General features: G+C 42.4%; 1 protein-coding gene across 5 annotated transcripts in view; it reads left to right on the top strand.

The window, feature by feature from the left end:
* The first annotated feature begins 8,353 nt into the window (after nt 1-8,353).
* Nucleotides 8,354-25,697, top strand: part of reep3b (receptor accessory protein 3b) — a 31,916-nt gene continuing 14,572 nt past the window's right edge. The window contains exons 1-3 of one of the 5 annotated variants that reach the window (XM_082543580.1): nt 8,357-8,704; nt 18,833-18,905; nt 25,404-25,480. In XM_082543580.1, coding sequence (XP_082399706.1) covers nt 8,673-8,704; nt 18,833-18,905; nt 25,404-25,480 — 182 coding nt within the window. In that variant the 5' untranslated portion in view covers nt 8,357-8,672. Of the gene's footprint in view, nt 8,705-10,144; nt 10,248-16,378; nt 16,444-17,469; nt 17,574-18,832; nt 18,906-25,403; nt 25,481-25,697 lie in introns of those variants that run through there. The other 4 variants (XM_082543583.1, XM_082543579.1, XM_082543582.1 and 1 more) reach the window with 4 other exon arrangements.

Here is a 25,697-nt window from a genome sequence, read left to right as displayed (position 1 = left end):
GCAGCTGGCATGTTTGATCTCTCTCCTGTGTGGTTTACTCCACGTCTTCCATCGACTTACTATAAACAAGCAAGACTAAAAAAGGAGCAGTGAAGGCAAGAGGAGGAGAATAGGGCAGAGCAAAGCAGAATGAGAGAGGGAAGGTCTGTGTGAGTCTCCTACTCATGTGTAGCCCTGTCCAGGATTGCGCATTTGTGTGCTTTTGCGTTCATGTGCTTACGTCTCAATGGAGTGGAGTGGAGGCATCTTAAGGACATCGTCAAGGTTTATATGCGTGAAGCATGTAGCAATCAGCCTGCAGTGATCTCCAGGCTTGTGGGATGCAAGATAAGGAGAGAACGAGAGCTTGACGAGCGATGGAAGAAGAGCGGCATTGAAAAAAAAAGGGAAAAGATCCTGAGGAAATGCAGTCATAGAACGGACGGACAAGGAAATGCAAGAAAGAGAAAACAAAAGAGTACGAAGAAGGCACAGAGCAGCGGTAGGTATCAGCAGACGAGTAAGACCAATTTGAAAGCAAGAGTATTGTGATAACTATGAAGAAATGACACTGTGGGATGAACATTATTGGATTCTATACTGTACTGTACACATTTATATTGTGCTTTTACATAATACAAGACCTGCTGGGGAGCTCTGCTAAAGACATCCCAGTTCCTTAAATTAGCAGAAGAACTCACTGCATATTCAAGGTTCTTTATTTGTCACATGCATAGTTATACAAGTATAACACACAGTGAAATGTAGCCTGACACGCTCCTCGACATGTGCATATTCATGCTGTTTAAAGAAATACTTCAACGGCTTTCTAGATTTCTAGCCCTAGATGAGTTGGTCAGATGTGACCAGTCACAGTCAGTGTACAGCTGAGTAGGGATGTGTTTGGTCTTCTTCGTCTTTCAGCGGCCTCCATCTAGCCCTATCCCTACCATCCTCCATCACACCAAGCCTCTCACTATCCCTCCTCTGCACACATCCAAATCATTTCAACCCTGCCTCTCTGACTTTGTCCCTCTGATATACTCATTTCCAATCCTGACCAGCCTGGTCCTGCTCTGCTTCTGGTTTTTCGTCAGCACTACCATCTCCAAACCATACATCATAGCAGTTCTCCATACCAGCTTATAAACTTTTCCTTTCACTCTTTCTGCTGTCCTCCTGACACTCAGTCCGCACTGCCTGCTCTCTTCTTCACAGATTTTGTGCACTGTCTGTTGTTTTGGATAATAATGTCCAGGTATTTAAATGTATCTACTTTCAAACACTTGACTCATCCCTCTTCTCTTCAGTGCATACCTTCACCTCTCTAGGCTCTGTTCCATCTGCTCCATACTCTCCTTACAGATCACTGTAGTCCATGCCTGACCTCATGTGCCAACTTGTCCAACACTATCACAAATAATGAGGGGCTCTCAGAACATCTGTGATATAATCCCAGCTGCATCTTGAACCCATCTGTTACTTCCACCCTACAGCTCACCACTGTCTCGCTGTCCTTATCGATGCCCTCCACCACGCTCGCATACTTCTCTGACACTTTTGACTTCTTCATCCAGTACCACACTTCTTCTCTTGGCACCCTATGATATGGCTTCTCTAGATCCACAAAGACACAGATCAGCTCCATCTGACCTTCTCTAGATTGCATTGGTAGTGCTCTTTCTGGGCAAGTACAGCTTCCACTAATCATTACCACTCTTTTTATCCTAGCTTTAGCTTTTTCCCATAGCTGCATGGCTCATTAATCTCTCTGTAGTTACTACTGTTCCATAGATTACTCTTGTTCCTGAAAATCGCTACCAGCACATTTTTCTCCACTCCTCAGATGTTCTCTTACTTCTTGAAGATTGTGTTAAACATATTACAGTTTTTCTCGATTGGTTTGGCTCATTTCTTGAAACCGAGATGACATTCTCAAAACCATAAGGTCATTTGGCCAAACAGTCTTACTGTCATGGTCCGCGGCCCGGCGTCCGGGGTGCTGTTGGGATGCCCACGCCCACGGGCGTGGCTGCTAACCCCACACCTGCATCCCATCCCAGGCGATCACCAGGTGGACTATTTAATCCTGCCCTACCTGCTGCTCCACGCCAGTCCGTAGTCGCCTCTCAGCAATCACAACTCGGCGTTTTTGCGAGCCACCTGCCTGTCCACCTGTCCGCCTGAGATTCGGAAGCACTATCAGCCTCGCCGTCTCGACCCTTTTGGAGCCCCCCCCCTCTGGTTCACTCAGCCCGGCTACCTCCGTAAGACGTATACTCCACCTTCCCTCGTATGCTGCCTTTTTTCCGCACCCCAGTAATCTGTTTCTCTTTTTTGTTTTGCAGCTTCTCACAGCCCCGCTCTCGGCGTTCCCTGCGCAGTTCACCTCCCCAGTCCCTCGGTTTCTTCTGGTTCCATACGTTGTTTTTTCGGCTACCCTCACGGGACACCTTTAGTTATAATAAATTTGCTTTCTTTATTCCCTTCTACCCTGGTGTGTGTGTTCTGCTTCTGGGTCCAGCTTGCGCACGGAACTTCGGTTCATGACACTTACAGTTCTGCCCAACATTATAGCTCACTAGCAAAATCAAATATCTTTCCCCAAACTCTTCGTCCATGCTTCAAAAGCATATTCCTTTCCCATATAAAAGGTCAGTACAGTCAAAATAGCACAGATCCTTCTCAATTGCCTTGGCACATGTGCATTCATTTAGTGCTTTTGTCAAAATAACCTGGATGGTTTAGCACAACACCATGGATCCCTGCAAAAGCTCATATCTCTCCCAAAAAAGTTTATCCATGTGTCAAAACTAAATATCCTTCCCATATAAATAGTCAATGCCCCCAAAATGCATTATACCTTTGGCATTGTTTAAGCACTGCAAGTCAAAATGCTTAGACGTTTTGTCACTGAGACACAGGTCTAGCAACAGAATACCACTATGAATAAAACTAAAAGATTTTACAGTAAAATCAGCCTCCAATAAACCACTCATACTCAAGGAAACTGTAAACATTTTTATTCGTACAAAGAAATGTTAACATTAGAGAACATACTGTGAAAAGAAAACATATACAGGATTCTGTAAATGTGAACAGTTATAAACACAAACAAAAAAAAAAACAAACAAACTCTAGCCTACCATACTGTACATAACGTTTCAGAACTATAGTACAGTAATATTTTCAGTGGTCGCCATTGTCACCCTCTCTTTCCTGGCCACCATCCTCATCCCCCTGGCCATCGACGCGCTGCTCTCTGTCAGGCCATAAATTCTCATCCACATCGCAACGGATATTTTCTCTTGCGATGCAGCGAGGGAAGAAACGGCGTGAATGTCTCAACCATCCCCTACATTGATCCCCTGTGATGTCCTCACATGCAGCAGGGCCCTCTGGTCTTGAGCCTGATGCTCATACACCCTCCACCTCCAAGCTGAAAAAAACTCCTCAATTGGATTTAGGAAAGGAGAGTAAGGTGGAAGAAACTCCATTAGCATCCGGGGATGGGTGGTGAACCAGGTTCTGATGCGTGGGCCGCGGTGGAAGTTCACATTATCCCACACAATGACATAATGTGGTAGCTGAGGTCCTTCTTCACCTCTCTCATTTTCTGGGATCAGATCAGTATAAAGGTGGTCCAAAAAATTGAGGAGCTTTTGTGTATTGTAGGGCCCTAAACTGGGAATGTGTGTGGCCACACCTCTTTCTGATATAGCGGCACACATTGTTATATTTGCTCCTCGCTGGCCTGGGACATCCACAGTGGCTCGGTGGCCAATGATGTTACGGCCACGCCTTCGACCTTTGGCCAGGTTGAAGCCAGCTTCATCAACGAACACTAGGATGTGAGGGGTTTCGTTGCCTTCTAATGCCATTATTCTCTACAATAGAATAGAAATAAATCTAATCAGTCAAGTAGAGACAGATACTGCAGGGAGGATCTAAAGTACTGTAAAAACAGGGAGTGGAAAACTGAAGACAATTTCTAGGCAAAATGCTCTAGTCACACAAAGCTGGGTTCTGAAGGTAAAAAGGATAACGCAAAACAAAAAAAACAGTGGTAACCATGTCTTACTGTAATAGTGTTACAATGATAGACAACCAGTAGTTGACTTACATGCACATACTGGTACCGCAGCCCTTTCACTCTGTCAGAGTTTCTCTCAAATGGTACCCTGTAAATCTGTTTCATGGTCATCTGATGTTTCTGCAGTACCCGGTCTATTGTGGAGATGCTGATAGAGTTTATATTTTGGAACATTACATTGTCTAGCAGGATTGCATTACGAATCTGTCTCAGTGTGATGGCAGTATTTGCAATGACCATGTTGCATATTTCTCGTTCTTGTTGTTCATTTAGAAGTTTTCTTCTGCCGCCCACTTGAGGCTGTCGTCCAATCCTAGACATACAAGTCAAAGGTCAACACTGTAAATTTGTTACAAAATGAGTTACCAATGTAATTGTACTGCTGTTTTATGGTACTAAAAGTGTGATGCACTGCACAGTGACTGGAATACTATTCACAGTATTTTCTCCATTTTTTTTTCTTTGTCATTTTTATATTATCATATAACATGACATGAAGATATTACAGTACTCTAGGCCTACACACACACCAACACTGAATAGTTCAATAGCATAGTTCTGTACCTGTTTTCCCTGCGAAAGGTTTGGATGATGGAGGAGACTGTAGACCGAGGCACATTAGGCTGCACTCGGCGACCTGCCTCTGCCATTGTGAGGCGATGGTTTATAACGTGGTCAATAAGGGTGGCCCGGATTTCATCTGGGACATCATGGTGCCTCCGTGCTCCTCGGCCTCTTCCCCCTATTCCTCCACGCATTCTCACTCCTCCTCTTCTTCTTCCTCCTCTTCCTCTTCTTCTTCCTCCTCTTCCTCTTCTTCTTCCTCCTCTTCCTCGAGCAGGAAGTTGCTGTTGTACTTGGCGAGGTGCTTCCATGTTCACACTGCAAATGAAACTGGCCCCGGGCCAAGCTCTGTCTATATACTTTTGGCAGCAGTCATAATCATAGACAACACCTGTCAGGTATCTAAACAACCTGTTTGATTGGTCATCTGAGATGTGGGAAACTGCTCCTTCGTTAGTTCTAATTTCACCTGATTGATTGTCAAGTACTGTCATAACTTTATCAAATGTTCCAAGACATACTTTCATGGTATTATATCTTTGACTAATTTTGACAGTTGAACAGACAATTGTGCATATGATGACTTACACAATGAAACCATGCTGATATGTTTTGGAGTGAGTAACCATTTCACTGAAAAATCAACTAATCAGTTTAGATCGCCAAGATCTATTTATTTGGAAAATGTGCTAAATGTGGGCTCATTGTGCTAACTGTAGCTACTTGTACATAATCATTTGAAAAGAAGCACAAAGTCACTTGAGACATGTACTAAAGCATTAGCAATTTGATGAAACCAATGAAAAATGACATTCTGTTGTGAACAATTGCAAGGTGGTTTGGAGATTTGTCCATGTTATTTTGAGAAAGTCAACTCGGTTTCAAGAAATGGGCCAAACCAATCGAGAAAAACTGTAATAAAAAATGTCCACGATGATGCGGCTCATCTTTGGGGAAGATCAGTGCACCTACAGGATTGACTTGGAATCAGTGATGGTGTCATGCAGAGACAACAACTTCCTTCTTAATTCACCAAAGACATTGGAGCTCATCGTGGACTTCAGGAAGAAGGAAAGGTTACTCAGCCATTACTCGTTAACAGGAAGTGTATGGAGAAGGTTTCAGTTTCCTGATTTTTGGGAGTCCACATCACGGCGGACTTGACCGGTGGTGTTAACACAGCTGAGGTGGTGAATAAGGCCCAGCAAAGACTTCATTTCCTGAGTGTGATAACAAAAACAAAAACCCCAACAACATCCACCTCAAACTGCTGGTATCCTGATATCGCTGCTCAATAGAAAGATTACCGACGCATCGTCTCTGTGTGTGGTTTTCCAGCTGCACAGCGGCACAAAGCACTTCAGCAGGTTATCAGAGTTGCCCAGAGAAAAGTCAGTTTGCCCTCTCTGGAGAAACTTCACAATACCCACTGTTTCAGGAAAGGCCCCAAATTTTGTGTGACCCATCACACACATATCAAGATCTTTTAAATTGCTGCCATCAGGCAGACAATACAGGACAATAAAATCAAGGGCAAATAGGCTAAAAAAAGAGTTTCTACCCCACAGCCATTCAAAGATTAAACGCAATTAAAGTATAATTTCTAATTATTATCAATGAGATTGATGCAATCTCCTGTATATTGGGGGCCACGATGGCTGGTTGAGGGTGTGTTCAGGCCAGATTAGTACTAAGACCGAGAAAATGTGATGAATAAACACTTACAGCTGGCAGTCACTATTGTAATGATAAAGTGAAATTTACACTTTGATCTGAGCAGCAAAGCTCTGCTAATATTTCCTGACTCATTTTTACAGGCTTCACACTCTGAATAAAAACACACACACTAAACAATATATATTATGTATGTCTATGATTCTATTTTGACTTCTTTCAGTTGAATGATTGGGACAAAGAGAGATTGTTGCTTTGATTTCATTTTAAAGTTGCCTGGTGTAATTACTGGGATGCAGAAGTAAAAATTCAACCGCCACCACTGCAGTGTACTCACAAAGAAAGACCCAAACACCTTGCGTAATGGGAATTGCCTTTTACCAGAGGCTGATCTTCAGAATACAGCATATTTGTTCTGTTTGGTTTGTCTGCAAATGTGTATGTTTCTAATTAATGTTGTTGCTCTCTATGACATTAGACCAGTGAGCAGCTGAGGGTGAGGAGGTGTTTTCTGTTCAGCCCTGAGCCTCTGATGCTTTCCCAGACGGATTGTGTGACCAGACAGGCTCCTCTGGGAATCTCCTCGCTGAGCTACACGCTGTAGCAGCCGCCTTCATGAATAACAAGTAGCTATAAAACCAGACCCCCCTCCCAGTCTTACCCACATGCCTGAACATACCTGCACAATACACTAACATGTCTGCATGGGTTTACAAATATCCTGATACAGAAAGGCACAAGCTCATAGCTGCAATTGTACAAGCTCAGATGCTGTTATTACTTAGATTATTATTACCTAAAGCAGACACACACAAAGAAGCGCCATTCTGAAAGCTGACAGATGGGGTTTGTGTGTACTGATTACAGTTAGGTCCGTGAGTATTTACACGATGACACAGTTTGTGTTATATTGCCTCCGTACACTACCACGGTAGAGTTTAAATCAAACAATCAAGAATTGCAGATTCTTACCTTTAATTCAAAGGGATGGCAAAAGTGTTTTTGTACATAGTCCCCATTTTCAGGTGATCAAAAGTAATTGGACATTTGACCGAAAAGCAGTTTCATGGTTGAGGATGGCTTAAGCAGATTAAAAAAAATCTGGGGTTGATTCAAATGTTGAACTTGTATTTGGAGGCTGTTTACTCGAACTCTCAATATGAGGTCCACATAGATGTCAGTGCAAGTGAAGAAGGCCATCACTAAAAAAAAAGGCCAAATCAACAATGAATGTAACCACAAAGATGATGAAACACAGCTAACGTGTGGAATTCTGTCTGTGGTTAAGAAAATGACTTCAGAAGCCGTCATGAATGTAAACACAGAGGGTTTCACAACAAAGTGCAAACCGCTGGTTAAACTCAAGAATGGGAAGGGCAGATTAGGCTTTGCCAGAAAACAGAGCTTGCACAGTTCTGTAAAATATTTTTGGACAGATGAGACCAAGATGAATTTGGTACCAGGTGAACCAAAAAGACTGAAGAAAGAAAAGAACAGCTGATGATCTGTTATGGCATGCACGAGTGCCTATGGAGTCAGGTCACTAGTGCTTATTGACCATTACATGACAAAACACTTTTCTGCATAACAACAAGAAACAGACACTTTTTATTTGGCCCATTGGACTTTATGAAATGCTTCAATATTACTTACCCTGATGTACAGTAACCACCTAACCCTTTGCTTTCCAACGTTTATGCGATTAAAGGCATTGTTTATTTTAAAAAATCGTGCTTTCACTTTTAGGTTATTCAAAATGTATTTTGTATAATAACAGCTACAGACATGAAGACTAAACGTAAAGTGGAGGTCAAAGGGCGCGCACCTGCCGTTTTCATGCTCTGAAAAATATTTCCCTCGTGGTTGGCTAGAGCTCGCCACGAATCGACAGCAGACCAATCGGAGCACAGTAACTGAGTTTAAAATGCCACTTGCTTAACCAAATGGATGTGATTGGCTAGCCAAACGTGGCCAGCCAATTACAATTTCAGGTTCGTCGTAAACAGACTGCACTGGCCAATAGCATATGCGGAGGGAGGGTGTTTATTTTCCCTAATGACGACAGCACCTTTCTTGTGCCAGGAACTGAGCAGCGAAGCAGAGAAGGAAGGAGGAAATCTGATGGGAGGGAGCGACTACAGCAGGAATATTTAGGATACGCGCTTCGTCGTGTAGCTATGACTCCAAGGACACTGCAGTGAGGTGTTCCTGGTGTGTTGGCTAGCTGATGTACGACGAGATTAGCTAGCTGTTTCTGTTTACCGAAGTTTGGGCTGAAAAGTTCACGGCGGTGCGGGATCGGCGTTTAACATTATTATTGGCTCTGTTCTACTGCTGAAACAGACCTACAGATACAGAAGACATGGTGTCCTGGATGATTTCGAGATGCGTTGTGTAAGTACAGAGACCGCTCAAGGAGAACTTTCCTCGTTTTATGAGCAGCCGCTGTTTGCCTGGCCTGCTTGGCTAACCCGTTGTCGTGCTTAAGCTAAGTGGAGGCTCGAGTCATTTAAACTTGTACATTCGCTCTAAAACAACATCGCTTACGTCCATGCAGAGCTACAAAGTTGTTCTGTTTATGAAATCTAGTGTTGTGGGGACGCAAGGTATGTAATCTTGTCTGAAGCTAATGCTAACAGAGTCATAGCCATCCGTGGTGCTGGTGAGTCAGTCCTAAGGAACTGTGACTATTGTGAAGTGGAACTTTACAAGCCTTTACATGTTCCACTGTGAAGGAGTGTCAGGTACAGCTGTCAGCCTGGAGATATAACTAACCAGCAATGCCCGGTTCAACCTGTTATCCACAATGTTGTCAAGACGCATGAAGAAGTGCGCTGCTATAAGTGGGGGACGGATTTGGTTACTGGATAGTTATTAAATATCCAATGGCATATCACTGGATATTACGTTGAAATTACGTATGATTAAAGCAGGTGTTTAATGTGTTGGGAGCATGAGAGACATGTTGATCTGGTAAGGAAAACAGTAACTTGGGAGTCGACATAATTCCTTTCTTCCCGTCTGCTCCTCCCTGTGTCTGCATACGTCCACAGGGTAATGGCGGATAGGAACACCAAAAGCCCTCTGGGGAGAGAATAAATGCTCCTCATTTTTAACTAGTACAGCCTGTTACTGTATAATGAACACAGTCATGGGCTGACGGTGCTGCACTTGGGCAGTTATGACGGTGCTGAAAGTACAGAAAGAAGGTGTGTTATTGTCTTAGACCAATAATTACATGCACACACATTCCTTCTAATTTTAGATTCATTTGAACAAAAGGAAAATTGTATAGCCAAGTGTACAAACCACATTCGCCTGTACAAATTGTAGCTAGAGTGATAATTTTCATTTTACTTGGACAATAACTTATCCCAATCCTGCTGAGAAAAAGCCTTTAAATCAGCATGCGGTCCATTACACATGCTCTTTTCCAGTTGCTGGTTTGAAATTCAGTGTAATTTTGTTTAGTCACACATTTATTACAGTCTGCTATATGCTTATGCATCGCCACAAAGAGACTGTTATCTCCTACACAGATAATGTGGCGAGTGTTACCATCTTTTTGCATCTCTCCACGATCTCATAGCTGGTGTATTTTATTATAGCTGAAATAAATAAGGTTGTGTCTACACATAACAGACAACTTGTTGTTAAAAAAGTTCTGTACTTAGACCCCATTTTTACTTTAACTTGCTAAAGAAACGCCAGCGGTAACAGTTTAACAGGCATCAAATTGTATTTTTGCTCCCACAAGATGATTCCAAAAAGCTGTTGGTGGAACATTCAGCATATCTAAAGTGGAGGACAACATCTCAGATGAACAATTGCTGAAAGTCATTAAATGAGAAGAAAGAGGACAGAAGTTTCAGACTCTCCTTTGCACGTTGTGTCAATCAGCTGCCACAGCAGCTCTGCCTCGACTCATTGATAACAGGTAGTCAGAAATGTGTATAGAAGGACTTTGTGTTGGTATCCTCAGATGCATGTTACCATTTTGGAATCAGCTTTGTGCCACAGCTTAAAATGTTTGCAGTTGCTAATGTTGTAGAAATGCTAAAGGTAACATAATGTATCTAATAGCGTTTAACACTACTGCCTCCTCCACAGTCAGCACCAGCATGTGACTGATTCACAACGACTTTTTAGTAAAAGAGCTTAAACAGTGTGGTACTGGTACTGACTATTACATGTTTGCTGTTGTGATGTCCCTACTTGTGAATATCCATTTTTATGGACATTGCTTACTTTTCACATCTATTTTCCTATCTGTTTTTTTCCTTATGCTTTTATTTGGCTCTAACTCATTTTCATATAGAGTTAATGTTATCTATATGTTAAAGCCATAAAGAACGGCACACAAGGATATAATACTGTGAAATAAGGCAACAGCACAGATGACGTGGCAAGCATGCAGTAACAGCAATCAGTCAAAGTCACTGCCACAGGCCCAGTTTGATTAAGGCAAACCCCAGGCTAGAGCTTTGGTTGGTTTAGCCCATTAGGCTGTGCAAGTGACCTATGTGTTTAGGCTAATGCAGGAAAACATCCCCTCTGTAAGCAGTGTCCTCATGGTCACCACCAAAAAAGGAAAGCAAGTCTTCAATTTGAGATCAAGGACTTCTGTCACTCTGCAAAGAGAACATGTAGGTATAACTAACAGTTTCTGTAGTGCACAGGGAAACCCTGGAAGTGTCACCGTAACATAGGGATAGAATCCAAGAGTTGACATTGTTCTATTTTAAGGTGATGAACTCAGCATTAAAAATAAGAGCAGCAGCACCTCATTCTTACGCGTTTCCTTTTCACTTCAGTGTATCTCCCTTTCAGCAGCTATTTCCCTCGTCTGATTGTGCCGCAGTAGAAAAATAAATCAAAGGCTGATTTTCAACCTGTTTCTAATTTTAGGCAGCACCCTCACAAGTCTGCAAGTTAATGTGCCAAATTTTTGTGCCTTTCTTCAAGTCTGTGTATTCAGCTTGTTTCATAGTTGCCGCGTCCTTTAAGTTTAGCGACAAAGATGTTTGAGTAACCTGCTTCAGAGATAACCTGCTTCAAGATAACAAAGGAAGCAGTGATTAAAAGACACAGTGGGATTTCAGCATGCTCAGCTGTACAGGTCCAAAAAAGTTTTCCTTCAAAAGAAAGTTTTTGTTGTAGAAGCTCGCCTGTCTCTGCCCGTCTGAGACCCTCACGTTCACTTGTATTGAGGGGAACAAAGTCAATATTCATGCACCAGCTTCACTGTGCTAATGTGTGTGTATTATCCTAACCATAGCTCTCTAGCTAACCACCATGTGGCGCACCATTACATGCCAGCTAGCCAACTTCAGTAACCCTACAAATCAGGCCGCTGTGTGGTTGTGTCTTTATTTATATCCAGTGATAGCAGAGCTGTATGTTTTAGTTTTTCAGAACTCCCTCAGTCAGAAAACGTCCATCATCTTTAGATAGCACAGAGTTAGATCACTAGTTTCTAACTTGTAACGCTGTTAAACTTCTTAAATCCTGTTTTTCATGGATGCTTGTGTGTTCAGCTGGATTGTCACACCTTTTAGAGCAGCCACACTGATCATTTGGACGGTTTTTGACTCAGCAGTGTTTGAGTTTGGGAACTTAAGAGGAGTTTGGACCCAGAAACAGCCATTGACTGTGTTTTTAGTGGAAAAGTCATGTAATCAAGTTCTTATTCCTAAGGCTCAAACCAGATGGTGGGAGCTAAAATCTTGGATATCTCTGGGTCTCCCACTCCTCCTCTCTTCATTGTGTGTGTGTCTCCTGTGTGTTTTTCTTCTGTTTTTTTTTTTTTTTTTTTAAACACTGCTCTGTGTTTCTCTGTTCTTTCCTTCCACCTCCATCCATCTGGTTTTTGGTGGTGTACGATGTCAGGAAGCCAGGGAAACTGACCTGTCGCCCAGAGTCAAAACCCATCTGAAAGCATTATTTTCACAGCTGCATGCAGAGAGAGGAAGGGGTGGGGCTGTGCTGAAATGAAGCTAAGAGGAAATCAGAGGGAATATAAAGAAATGGACAGATGCTAGTTTTGGCATGATGACATTCAACATGTTTTCTGTGAGTATTTGTAGTTTTCTTTCTTATCCTCGTGCACAGGATACGTTTAAGATCACGAAAAATGTAAACGTGCTCTTGCTACCATAGTAACTATCTAAATGTTTCCTAATAGATTTTTTTAATATAAAAATATACGACACTCCTGTTGTTGTACTAAAGTGGTACTCACAGAGGTCAGACACCATGGCATCAGTAAAGATGAAACCTCTATGTAAAGTCTGTACCAGAAGCATGCCAAGGGTGTGACATACAAAACAAGGAGTCCAGCCTGGGAACGATAGACCTCCGTGTAGATGGGACACAGCTGAAAGTCTAAAGGAATCTCTTTGATCCTGAATGATTCAGTTTAAAATAAATATTAGTACATAAATCAGCACAGTCACATGACCCATAGTAATCTAATTAGGCCATGTGAAGCTCGATGACAGGAGGACATTTGATACTTTTTTCAAACTTCAGATTTGTCCTCAATTGGTCTTATGCCAGGTTCTGCTCTGGTGTTAGTTTGCACAGGTCTTTGGCTAAACAGAGTAAAGGACTGCACAGTAACTGTAGTTTAAGTGTAAATAATAATGTCTTGGTTAGCATGTTAGTTTTCTAAAACCAGAAGGGACCATATTTGGATGATGTGGTACAGTATTAAGTTGTTAGCAAGCTGTGAAACACAAACACATGTGCTAATTAGTGCTAACACTAGACTTTCATTCACGAAGACTGAGGCTCTGTTTCATACAGAAGCTATTTTAAAATGCCATTAAAAATACTGAAGAAGGTGCAAACACAGTGGAGAGGTCCAGTTCAAGCCTCAAACAGGACGATTGGCTAAAGTTCCCAAGTCAGGAGCCGTGTCAGATCAAAGTGGCTGCACTCCAGCGTCATAAGTAAATTCACCCACTTTACAGTAACTGTCGATAGAGGAACAGAACATTACTTTTACTAGGTAACGTATCAAAGTTGATAGCTATGGGGATGGAGGCCAGATTCACTGGCCGGTTTGCTGTTGCAGCACGTACGGTAGCTGCTTCTTCACAGTTTCTTGTTTTGCACATCACCAACCAGAACCTGCACCAGGTGAAGAAACGACTGGTGCGACTGCGCTGAGCTCAGTGTAGTTGTAGAGCAGAACAAAGACTACTGTGGCTGCTGCAGTCTGAAAGGGTGAAGTAGCAGTGACTCTGCAGAATGAGAAACTGCCCGAAGAATTGGCTGAGTATATTACTCAGTTATTTTTTTATAAATAGTTTGCAGAGAATTACAGAAAAGACAGATTAAAATGCATTAATTTAATAATGTAAGACAGTGTGCTGAGAAACAAGCTGCAAGTGCATTAAGAAGGATTCACTCACCCTTCCAAGTCATCAAATTCAGCTGTTTCATCGCCCTTATTGTGACAGGTGTATAAATCAAGCACCTAACCATGCAGACTGCTTCTACAAACATGATGGATGCCACCTGTGCAACAAGTACAGCTGTGAAGTTGCCTTACTGCTAAATATTCCACAGTTGGTGGTATTGTAAGTGGAAGCAACTGGGAAATGACAGCAACTCAGTCACAAAGTGGGGTCAGCTGATGTGGAGACACAGCGTGTGCAGAGTTGCCAAGCATCAGTCACTCAGAACAGTGCTTCATGGAGTGGCTTTCCATAGCTCAACCGCTGCATCCACAGTGTTACGTGTCGTGACTGGACTCGAGAGCAGTAGAGATGTTCTCTGCAGTGACAATCACACGTCTTCTGTCAGGCCAACAGATGAGTCTGGGTTTGACAGTTGCCAAAAGAAGGTTAGCGGTCTGACTGCACTGTGCCAAATGTGAAGTTTGTTGGAAGGTGGATTATGGTGTGGCGTTGTTTATCAGAAGTTGTGGCGCAATCCAATATAACCTCTCTGAGATGAGCCAGGAATTCTCGGGATCAGTGCCTGAACACACAAATGTGCTTCTTGAAGAATGGTCAGAAATGTCCAATAACACTCCTAAACCTCGTGGAAAGCCTTCCCAGAAGAGTTTGAAGTTGATATAGCTGCAAAGGGTGGGCCAGCATGTATTTATAGACAGACATGCAGTACAGTGTATGTGCATGACCTGTCCAGAAAATCTCTGGGAACTATTTTCCCTCCAGTTCTTAAAAAAAGTTTGAAATAAAGCTTTATTGCTCTTGATCTTGGAATGGGCATTGATGCTGATGTTTTGATTTTGTGTGGCTTAAATATTTTTATAATAAAATGTATGAAATAGCTCAGGTGACTCCTGCTGAGACAAATCCACTCTTGAGGTTTGATTTTCCTGCCTGTGATTGTCCTACTTTCCTGGAGGAACCTTCCACACCCGCCTTCACTTTCCTGCATAACATACCGTCCTTTAAGTTTAACAGCGTTCACCACCAATATGGGTACTCATGGATTTGTTACCAAGTAATATCTTTGCCATCATATGAAACTGAAAAGCCGAATCCTACGTGACAGCAGATGTGGAAGACTCACTTTACATCTTCGGCCACATACAGCTCTCTTTGATTTTAAGTGGGCTGGACTTTCATTGGGAAAGTAAATTCCCAATGAACTAAAAACATTTAACTGCACATTTAATCTCTGAGTAAGAGTGTGTGTGACGAGTCGTCTAATCGTTGCTGCTGTCAGGAGTCGGTACAAGGCGTGGCTGTAGCTGCGGCGGTAGAGCAGGTCACCTACTAATCAGAAGGTTGGTGTTTGGTCCCCGTCTGCTCCAGTGCATGGCAAGTATCCTTGGCTAAGATACTAACCCCAAGGTGTCTCTGCTCCACCGTCAGATTATAGAACATATCTTACATGCAGGAAGAGTGCTTGTGTGACTGGGTGAATGAGGCAGGTTGTGTAAAGCATGTGCTCAGAGTAGAAAAGCGCTATATAAGAACCAGTCCATTTACTAGTCATTTAATTGAATTATTTTCGTATAGCATCAATAGCTGTAGTGGAGATTTTTATCAGTGGGACAGGCTGTAAAATGTGTGACAATACAGTTAAAAGAAGAAGAAATCAGTGGGCCTGACTGCAGTGTTTTCTGGGCTGATTCTGAATCTTGGACCTTATGTTTGACACCCTTGGTATGGCGAGACCAGGACGTCCTTGCAGGCTCTTGTCCCTGTGTGTCTGGGTAGTCCAGGGTCTGATCTTGGCAGCTTTCCTGTCTGCTTTAAACGCTCACACAAAACCCATTCAGCACCAGAACAGAGAAACAGGATTCAGGTACAGAGTTTTGTTTTCCGTCGGTGGCTCGGCTGTGTGCTTCTCTGCCCTTTATCGAACAAAAAGCACATTTTTGAACCTGCACTGACATGACGCAGAGACGTGACGAGCGTGTGAAGTCTTGGTTACCTCGATGTTTCTATAGCGACAGCTGGAATATAAACAGCTCTGTTTGTTGGCAGCTCGCTGGTTACTGAGGGGACTGTGGTCCGAGGCGGTGTGTCTGTGTACGATACTGTATCCGTGAAGTCTGTGGTTAGAGATTTTTATAGTGCAAAAATGATTTAAAGGCTTCCATGTTTCCTAAAAGTCTGAAAGTTGTTCATAACTAATCAGTAAATAAGCCGATTATTTACAGCCACGGGGCAGTAAATACTCAAAGGATCCGTTCTTGGTTGCTGAGCTCTTGGTAAAATCCTCAACATGTAGCAGAAGGGTTAAATCAGCTCCTTTATTCTTACACCATCATGAGATTATCTGATATTTTTGTCTTTATAAATGTCGAAACATTTTGCAAACATGAAAGTATTTATGTTGTATCCCATCACTGCTGTTGATGTAAGTGATCAGAGTGATCGGGCACTGGAAGGCGGAGTCTTGTTTTTCTTTTAATCTGATCCAATACTGGATGATTAGAATGATCGATGTCTCCGGCCTGTTCTCGCTTCCTTGTGAGGCGTGTTCGGTATTATGAACATCAGTTCCTGTTCCAGCTGCTCGTGAGAGGAGGCTGTGTGCCTGTCTGTGGCTGCAGCGCTGTATCGTGTTGGGTGCTAACTGGAGAAGTTGAAGATGGCACTGATATGGATGATGGTATTTCTCTGGATCCAGGCTACACTTGGGTACGAGAGATTCTGTTTAGTCCAAATCTGTGTTTAGCAGATACCATTTAATCTGCTTTGGCTGTTTCCTCTGTACAGAGTTTCTCACAGGCTTCTTATCATTTGGTTTTCTCTGGTGTTTGCAGTGCTGTTGTGAGACTGGTCAGGTGTATTTGAGTGGAGGCACAAACAGACTACAGCATTAAGATCAGGATTATTTGATTTGGATGGAGAGGATCGTCCCACGCTTATGCGAGCATGTCTGGACTCGCTGTAGCCGCTGCTGTTGTCATGGTAGCTAGCGGCAGTCCGGTAAAACTCATGAAGCCCATCTTTCTAACGTGTGTGTTTTAATCGTTTCCCGTGAACATCCGCAGAATTAAAGCACTGAAATCTTTATGATGTTAACATGAATCATTCTCACAGTTAGCACAAATTGAAGACCACAAAAATGTTGGGACTTTCTGCAAGACAGGGAGCAGGTCCATGACCACTCCCAGTCAGCTGCAGTCTTCAAAGCAACTTTAATGCGTTCAGACGACAGCAGTAAGACACGGCGAGTCTATCATTCGTCTGGTTTTTGTTTGATATGGGGCTAGTTTGGCAATTACATCGATTCTGTTTGTTATAATACAGCGATTAACCATTAAAATGAACAAAATCACAATTCTGTTTCCATCTACATGTATAGAAAATACAACTACACAAATGTAGTTGCTTCCATTCAGAGTCTAGCCAGAACCTTCAGACTTACAACAGAAATGCCCCCACAAAGAGCCATGCAGTTGCTACAAAATGTCTACATAATGTCAGCAAATTCACTTTTATAAAAGAACAAAAAGAGCGCGACTAGTTTAGTCTCCTCTTCCAGAGAGGCGCTCGCAGGTACTGGGACAGCCAGATTGCAGTAGTTTGCTGATTGCAATTAGACAGACATTATTTGCAAACCTTTGCCAATCTGTGTGAGAGTGATTGCAATCAGACAGCTATGTTCCAGCTGTGTACCTAAACCTTGCTTTGTGATCAAAAGTGGTGAGACTGTTGCATCCTGGTCCATGCTCGACCTCTCAGCCACTACATAAGTTAGTTATTTATTCATTTTTGTGAAAAACCCCCAAGAACAACCAAACAGTCCAGTAAAACTAGACAAGGTAAGCAGGGTAAAACAAGGTAACCCACAACATTGCTGATGGCTACTAGCTAACTAGCTAAAAGAGTAAAAGTTCTTTACTGGTTTTGTTCTGTCCTATCGACGAGTCAGACAGCTTTAAGAAAAGACTGGTGACAATTTCCACACTTTTTACGTTAAATGTGACGTACAAAAACTGCAATGATACTAAAGCACTTATTTTGTGCTGTAGCCATGCTGTGCTTCTCCTGTCTGTCAGTGTTTCCTGTAATCTGTGCAGCTGAGTAATGTTGATGGCAGCTGACAAACTGAATGCCGCCCAAGAAGCTGTGTGTTCTTATGTGGTGCACAGTCAGGGTATATCTAGCTTGTGCATACTGGAGAGACCTGCACACTGTGCTGTAGACAGAGTAACCTCAGTGCAAGAGGAGCTTAAGGAAGAGGGATTGGAGGAAAGGAGTGTCCCACTTTAAATTTATCGAGTCGCTTATCTTGCATTGTGAGTCACTCCTTCACAGGCTTCTACCATGAACAGTATATGGTGTTTACCTAGTGTGGGTGTGTAGATGTTCATTGTTTTGCTGTGTGTAACGAGAGCTCTCCTAACGTCATCTGAAACGCTTGATCCTTTATTGCTCGTTGTGCAGTTTCTCTTTCGTTCAGGTGAAATTCAGTATATAATTAAAAAAACGAGGCCTGCACAGTCAAAAGCACCTCAGCTTCAGAAACCCAGCTTCACATTCTTCATATGATTTTCTCTGCTTGAATCTTAGCACACAGTCCTGAGTGAACAGTGCAGTATTTTGGGGTAGTGTTGAAAACTGCATAGAAACCAAACTGTTGCATTATATGACAGAGGAAAGTGGGATATAAATGAGTCCCCACATTGTTCAGATGCAAGAAATGATGGTTTTTAACAATAAAAACGCAGTTTTGGACGTTTGCCTTAGCTTGCATGGTGGCACTGCAGGCTTTCAGCAGTGTATGCATTGGTACAAACAAACCAACATAAAAATAATTTCTTGTATACATGTGAAACAGAATGTATAAACCTGCAGCACTGGTTCACCACTCAGTATCTACTGTATCATATACACCATGTACGGGCCCGTCTTCGCTATGTATGCCTGCTGATCAGCGTGTTGAAATAGGGTGTGGGTTTAAAGGCAAAGCTGTGTTTCCACATACCAGCGATGTTACAGTGCAGAGAACTTTCCTGTTAAACTGTATTTGTGTTGATTAAATTTGAGAGAAGTTGTCATGTGTTCTGTCTCCATGCAGGCTGCTGTTTGGGACTCTGTATCCTGCGTACTACTCTTACAAAGCTGTCAAGACCAAAAATGTTAAGGAATATGTAAGTTCAGAAATATTACTTTTTATTTACTTCTCTTCTCCTGCATGACTTCATCTCACACACAGACACACTGTGGGGGGGTGAGGGGGGGGGTCTAAGTTATTAACATTTGTTAATGTTGTTTTTAAACATTAGAAAACATTTCATTTCAACAACTTCGACAAATTAGGAGGTAACGTGGGCCAAAATGATCTGGAGCATGATTATAGCTTTTTCACTTAATGAGTAATTATTCCAGCAGGCATGCAAATGAATAATATCATCAAGTGACGTCATTTTGTATGTGAATGCGTCCAGCATGGTCCTGCTGACACAGCCGTCGTGCTTCATGTGCTTCATGTGCTGTCTGCATATGTCAGTGAAACTGAACATATGATGTTGTAAGTTTAAAATATATATCTTATTTTCATCATTATGTACCTTTTTCAAAATAACCTGAATGGTGATATTAACTCAGAGATGATATGTGCAGTACAGTAATAGACTATGTTGGACTAATGCAGAGCAGGCTGTGTATCCACTGTTAGTGACATTGACTGCACAGCCCCTTTTCCATCAGTACCTACTGGGATCGACTCGGTATGGTGTGCCACAGTTTTCCATTAGGTCATAGTACCTGGTACCAGGTGTGGGGTTTTTTTTTTAAATAAAGTACCTGCTTGCCCCGGGGTTCCAGGCGATCCAAGCAGGCACTAAAATGTGAGGTCATCAGACTGCATGCCACTGATTGGCTGGTCAGTAGCGTCACTCGGTGAGTCACGGACAGTGTCTCCTTCATGAAAATTAAAATGGCCATTTTTGAAACTCTGCATTGAATGAAATGGCAAAAACCCCCAACAAAAACAAGGCCATGATCTTTGAGAGTGACGAAACGCCACGGGCCAAACACCAGGTATTGTGTCGACGTCCAACTTTGTTGTAGCGTTCGTGTCGCATATTAATTACATTGCAGGATGCTCGGGCGTGTTGCTATGACAACAACCTCGTTAGGTAGTACTGGATTGGGCGACCAGTCAATCCGTGGGGAGTTGATCCGAGGAGGTACTGATGGAAAAAGGAGCTCGTGTCACATTTTTCTACATTCAGGCTGCTGATGCTGTTTATTTTGACTTGACAACTTCCACTCGTTACACAACAGCATCTTTGTGCTGGTTAGCGGTGTGAAAGCAGCCAGCGCTCATGATGTTCTCCCGTATACATTCTCCTATTTACTGACCACTTTATTAGGTATGAATCGATCATTCAGTGTGCCTCTGTCTGACTTCAGAACTGCTTCATGACTGCATCGACGCAGATTCAGCGAGGTGATGGAAGCAGTCCTCAGAAATGTAGAAATGGATTTCTACAATGGCGGACCTTTAACTTGACTCTCTGCAGTGTTTACATGCTTACATATACAACACAGTTTCAGTCCCTTCACACAAAGGGCTCAGTTCTGCTTCTCTGCGCCATCTTTGTTTACTCTTTCCCACCCAGGCTTCTAGACTTCTGATTGGCCAACATTTCTACACGGTTAGGAATATATCGCCACCTGTTGCTTTGGCATGTTCCTAGCAGCGTTTTCCTTCGTTTTTGCATTTACGTGTTTTCAAAAGTACCCGTGTACGTGTGGACGTAGCCTGAACCTCAGTTTGAACTTAAGCAAGCCGACTTGCTTAACTATTAAATCTATTGGTAGATTAATAGTTCTTTTGAAGTGAGTTATTTCTCCCCTGTGCCATTAGAGGACTTTAGAGTCACCCTGCCTACCAAAGCTCACTTTCATCTGTGATTACAGTCCTCCATCCTTTGAAATATTTTCTTCTCTGTCAGTTTTAAAAATGCGTTTGATGGTTCGAATGATTTGATCTTTCATCTCGATTCAGACATTCTTGTCCTTGTCTTAGGGACTAGCCCCTCTGGTAGATACCAACTTGCTTTCTTTAAGTCTTTTGCAGAATGTTAAACAGGTCTTGGGACTGATTACACATTTGAAGCACGGCTGGATGCATATAGACGATATGCCCTAGAGATGTTTTGGCTAAGGAGTCGGGTGATGTAACTAATACCAGTGAGAGTGACATTCCAGTCTGCTGAGTTAGTAACACATTCACATACAGCTTTAACACACCCTGTCTCAGACTGCTGCGTCTTTCACCCACTTACTTTATCCTTATCTGCTCTTCTTGTTAGACCTCTGCTTTTACTTTGCTTTTGCAGAGGTTCATAAAGGAATGGTTGGAAATGAAGATCAGTACTGTTTCTTGTTTCATGAAGCAAGCTGTACTTAAGCTGACCAGGAGAAATACTTTGTGTGCAGCGCAGCAGCTATTCTGCGTCTCGTTGCTGCTTGTTTGTAGCTGCAGCTCACCCTGCAGAGGTTACTCCAGTTCATGACAAACTTGAAACAGATTCAAGTCCCAGCCTTCTTCTTTGTTCACTGCTTATGAAAACGTGCACGTACCATTGCGCTCACTGACTGATGTTAGTGATGTCGCTCAGTTTCCAGCAGCGTTGTAGTCGGAGTTGTCCATCCATGTACAGTCGACCACACTCAGTTGTAGATAAACAGGTCTGAGATCAGCCGTGTGTATCCCTGCCATGATTGAGCAGGCCTGTCTGCTCCACCATGTGAGTACATACAACATATCTTTTGCAGTGTGTTTTGGAAAACTTAAGCTGTTGTGCATCAAATGCTTTCCAGATGGTGTTTCCTGATTTAAATTTATATTCATTTTGACAAAATCTCTAACACGGTGGATTGGACTCTGTGGTTTACAGATGGCTGTAGACGCTGTACTTTCAGAAAGGTTTGTGTTAGCTGGCTACAAAAACCCAAACAGTCCTCCGGTACAAGGACTGAACTGTAAATGAGTATGAAAAACAGCCAATAACCAAATAACAGCTTTCAAAGACCTCCAGAAAGCTTGGAGAGCTGTTGCTCAAGACCACTTAAATCATTTTAAGAAGGTCTGGGATGAAATGAAGGATGACTAAAGACCTGAGCACATGAGATGTTGCTTTATGGTGCTTCAGTGGGGCCAGTATCAGCTATTTGCCAGTTCAGCGTATCTGCACTTTTGATGGCTGATCAATGAACATAGTAAAGCAGAGATGTGACAGATGGCCTTAAATCATGTTGCATGGTTTTAAGCAACTTACCTTTTGGCAGCATGTGTTTGGAATACCACCAAAAGAAATCAGCTGATCCAAGTATAGTCTGGCAGAGTGTAAACAAGTAATCCACAAATCTCATAACTAACTACATACATCAGATTCTTTTTAATCCCTAGATATCAGCGTATTGATCGAGTGGTGCCCTGTCAGCACTGCTTGGTGAGGTGGGGAGAAAAACCTCTGGGAGAAGCTCCAGCACAGGTCATGAGAGAGAGAGAACTTTTTAGCACCGATGTAAAAGAAAAAGCTGCAGTCGCTGTCTGTGCTTCACTTACAGGCTTTTCAACCAGTCAGCGTTCTTTGGACTGAATGTCATTGCCAACATGCTGGAGCCTTTTCGGAGGATTGAACTCAAAACCGCCATAAAGCCTCCGTATAAGGAATCATAGTTTGTCTGCAAAGCCCAAGAACTAAATAAATTAAGACCAAACATTATGAGCGATGCAAACACACTTTAAATAAAAGCTTGTTAGTCTCTGCAGCTGAGGAACATAAGATGTGGGCCAGTGCTTGAGAAAAGTGTTGTGATGCTCTGTGTGCACCTTAGGAGTTTGGTATGACAGATGACAATTTGATGACTAATCGATAAAACTTTAGTGTTTCTTTCATTTAGTCAGGATGAATTGATGGATGGTTAATCAGCTGCTTGGATGCAAGTTTGCTCAAAATTCTTTGAGTTTGTTTCAGAGGCACAACTGAAGCTCGGGTGGTCGTAACTGTTGCCCACCTTTTAGCATTTTACCTCTTAACTGTAAGCGTGGGTGTTATCACACAGTGGGGCTGGCAGTGTGGAGCATCTACTAGGAGGCTGAGGTGTCGGGCCACCAGAATTTTGATCCAAGTTTAACCTTAGCAGTAGTGGCTGTGCAAGTCTAATGTAATGTTTCTTCTCCCCCCCCCTGGAAGGCAGTTATTCAAAGACAGGGTCAGTAAATGTCTACTGTAGCCCCAGGAAGCTAAAAGGCTGGTGTATAGGTTACATCTTAATGTCCTTTGTACTGATAAAATGAATGAAGGAGGAAAGGAGCAAATATTCTATCAGAAATGGAAAGCAGAAGGAAGCTGGGAGCTGAAATGTCTGAAGCAGAGGGAGACTGAACGTATAAATTAAACCTCTCAGTGTCAGCTCACTCTTTACATTTAGTGTGAGTGTGAGAGATGGGTGAATGTGTTTCCCTGTTGTTTCTCTTTCAAACACACTCTCACAGAGATGAGTGAAGTAATGTCATTAAAAACGATGAGAAGTCTTGGCTGACTTTCCATAATCTGCATTTTTTGATCTTGGATGTTTTTCATGGTGAACAGCTGTTCAGCATGACGGAGTGGTAGCTGAAAACCCCCCTCTGTGGGCAAATGGGACACAATTAAGCATCACTTATTTACTCACACACACCTACTGCTTGGTTTAACATGGAAATCCAGTCAGACGGGACTGGAAAGCCGTCAAAGAGGGACGAAGGAAGCCAGACCGCCGGGGGGGGGGGGACCTTTGTCTAAGGAGCTTGGAAAGAAAAGCGTCTGGACTTCTTTAAGTTGCTTGAAGACGTTTCACCTTTCATCCGAGAAGCTTCTTCAGTTCTAAGGGCAAATGACCTTAGAACTTAGACCTTAGAAGAAGCTTCTTTGACTACGATGACCTGGATGACTGAGAACCTTCACAGACGTCCTCAACCTTTGTTTCACTGCTGCCAGCCTGCGAAGGAGGCAGAGGCTTAGAGAAAGAACAACATCATTTAAAAACGAGTTTATTAGCTCAAAGCTGTCCACTGGGGTTCGTGACCATGTTCGCTTGTTACACCAGTGTGGAGCAGGGTTCTTAGTAGAATAACTTTTGAATGCTCTGCTCAGTCAAAGCTGAGGTGGTTGATCATCAAAAATGATCAATTCTACCCATTTTCAAAATGCAGCTTTTTAGAAGCACCCATTATGCCTCAGGGCATGTAATGTAAGTCAAAAGAAACCCCAAGTATGTCACGTTGTGGGCATTACTATGCTATAAACGTCTTCTACTGAAGGACGCTGTCACAAATACAGGAAGTGTGCCTGTGTTTATTACACAAAGTGATGCACTCTGGGTCGATGATGCAAAATGGTGGCACTCCAGAGCCGCTTATTATAACTAACTAACTCTAACTGTTCAGAGCTACGCTTCCACTGCTGTAGATATATTCATAGGACATCTGTTTACCACACACCGGCACATCTGTATATATGTAGCATATCTTTATATTTGTTCATAGTACACCTGTATATCTGCCCGTCTGCACAGATAGAACATCTGTGTGCTGTACAGATCACCTGTATTCATCTCTACTCGACTTATCTGGATATGCTCTGCTCTTATTGCACTTGCTGCTCTTGCAGTCTGCATCTAATCAGAAGTGTGTTTTGTTACTCTGTATTCATTCATGTGCAATGACAATAAAGTGGAATCCTAATCCCGACAGACCAGAATATACAAAATATGAGCTGCTTTTGGTTTTAACTTCCTGTGCGCAGGAAACGAGGGATGCAGTATGAATCCTCACGGCTATGGAGGGCCAGGAGTGACAAAATGAATTAATTAAATACACAAATTAAGTAATTAATTAAATGTGTCATTAATTAATTAAAAATTGGAATTGATTGAATGAATAAATCTATCAATAATTAATTAAAGGCACGATCATTCCATTTAAAACATTGAATTATTTATTTCCTATTTTATTAATGACACGTTTAATTAATTATATAATTGCTTAATTATTTACACATTTAATTATTTATTCCGGTTTTTAATGACGTATTTATGTCATTCATTTTGGCAGTCCTGGCCCTGTGGCTGTTCATGAATGAATTTCAGCCCATCAAAGTCAGGGGCGGGGTTAGTGCTGAAGTCACACCCATTGCTTTGGGCTGCTGCGAGGCTGTATTATAAACTGTGATATGAGTCTGTAGGTGCTCGTATCCTTCTTGCCTTCAGTCGTATTAGTTTCCTTCTGGAAGTGTGTGATGTGTTTCATAGTTTCTAACAGTGAAACGTAACGTGACATAAAAAAGCACGCCCCACACAATCAGATGTTAATCTGATTTTATTTTTATTTTAGTAAATCTAAAGAATCCTAACAGACAGAGGTGCTTAGATTACAGTTGAATTAAAACAAACGGATGATGTCATCATTTCTTCATGATCAGCATGCTGGTTCAGACGCTGCTGCTCTCGGTGGACATGCTCCCTCTCTGTCCTCCTCGTATAACAAAGATTTTTAATGTTAGTGTTAATATTAGTAATGTTAAGAGGTGATGCATGGTTTAATGCTCAGCCAGCCTTTTAAACGATGATTCATGTCTCTCTGCCTGTAGGTGCGATGGATGATGTACTGGATTGTATTTGCCCTCTACACTGTCGTGGAGACGATCACTGACCTAACACTGGCATGGTGAGTTTGCCATGAATGTTAAACACAAACACAGTGAATCAAACATTATGTAAACCTCGTGAACTCACATGTCGTACAGATACATCTACACTGACTGTGTGAGTGGAAGAAGTTGTTTTCCTCGCTACCCTGAATAATAATGATAGAAATGTACTCTTTCCTAGTGTAACTAGAATAAACTTGTGGTAATGTGGATGTGCACTGTGTAGGAACAGAG

The sequence above is a fragment of the Aulonocara stuartgranti genome (genome assembly GCF_965226115.1).
Source record: "Aulonocara stuartgranti genome assembly, chromosome: 8".
Lineage (NCBI taxonomy): Eukaryota > Metazoa > Chordata > Actinopteri > Cichliformes > Cichlidae > Aulonocara > Aulonocara stuartgranti.
The sequence above is the reverse complement of the archived record's forward strand: the minus strand, read 5'-3'. Positions and strand labels throughout refer to the sequence as shown.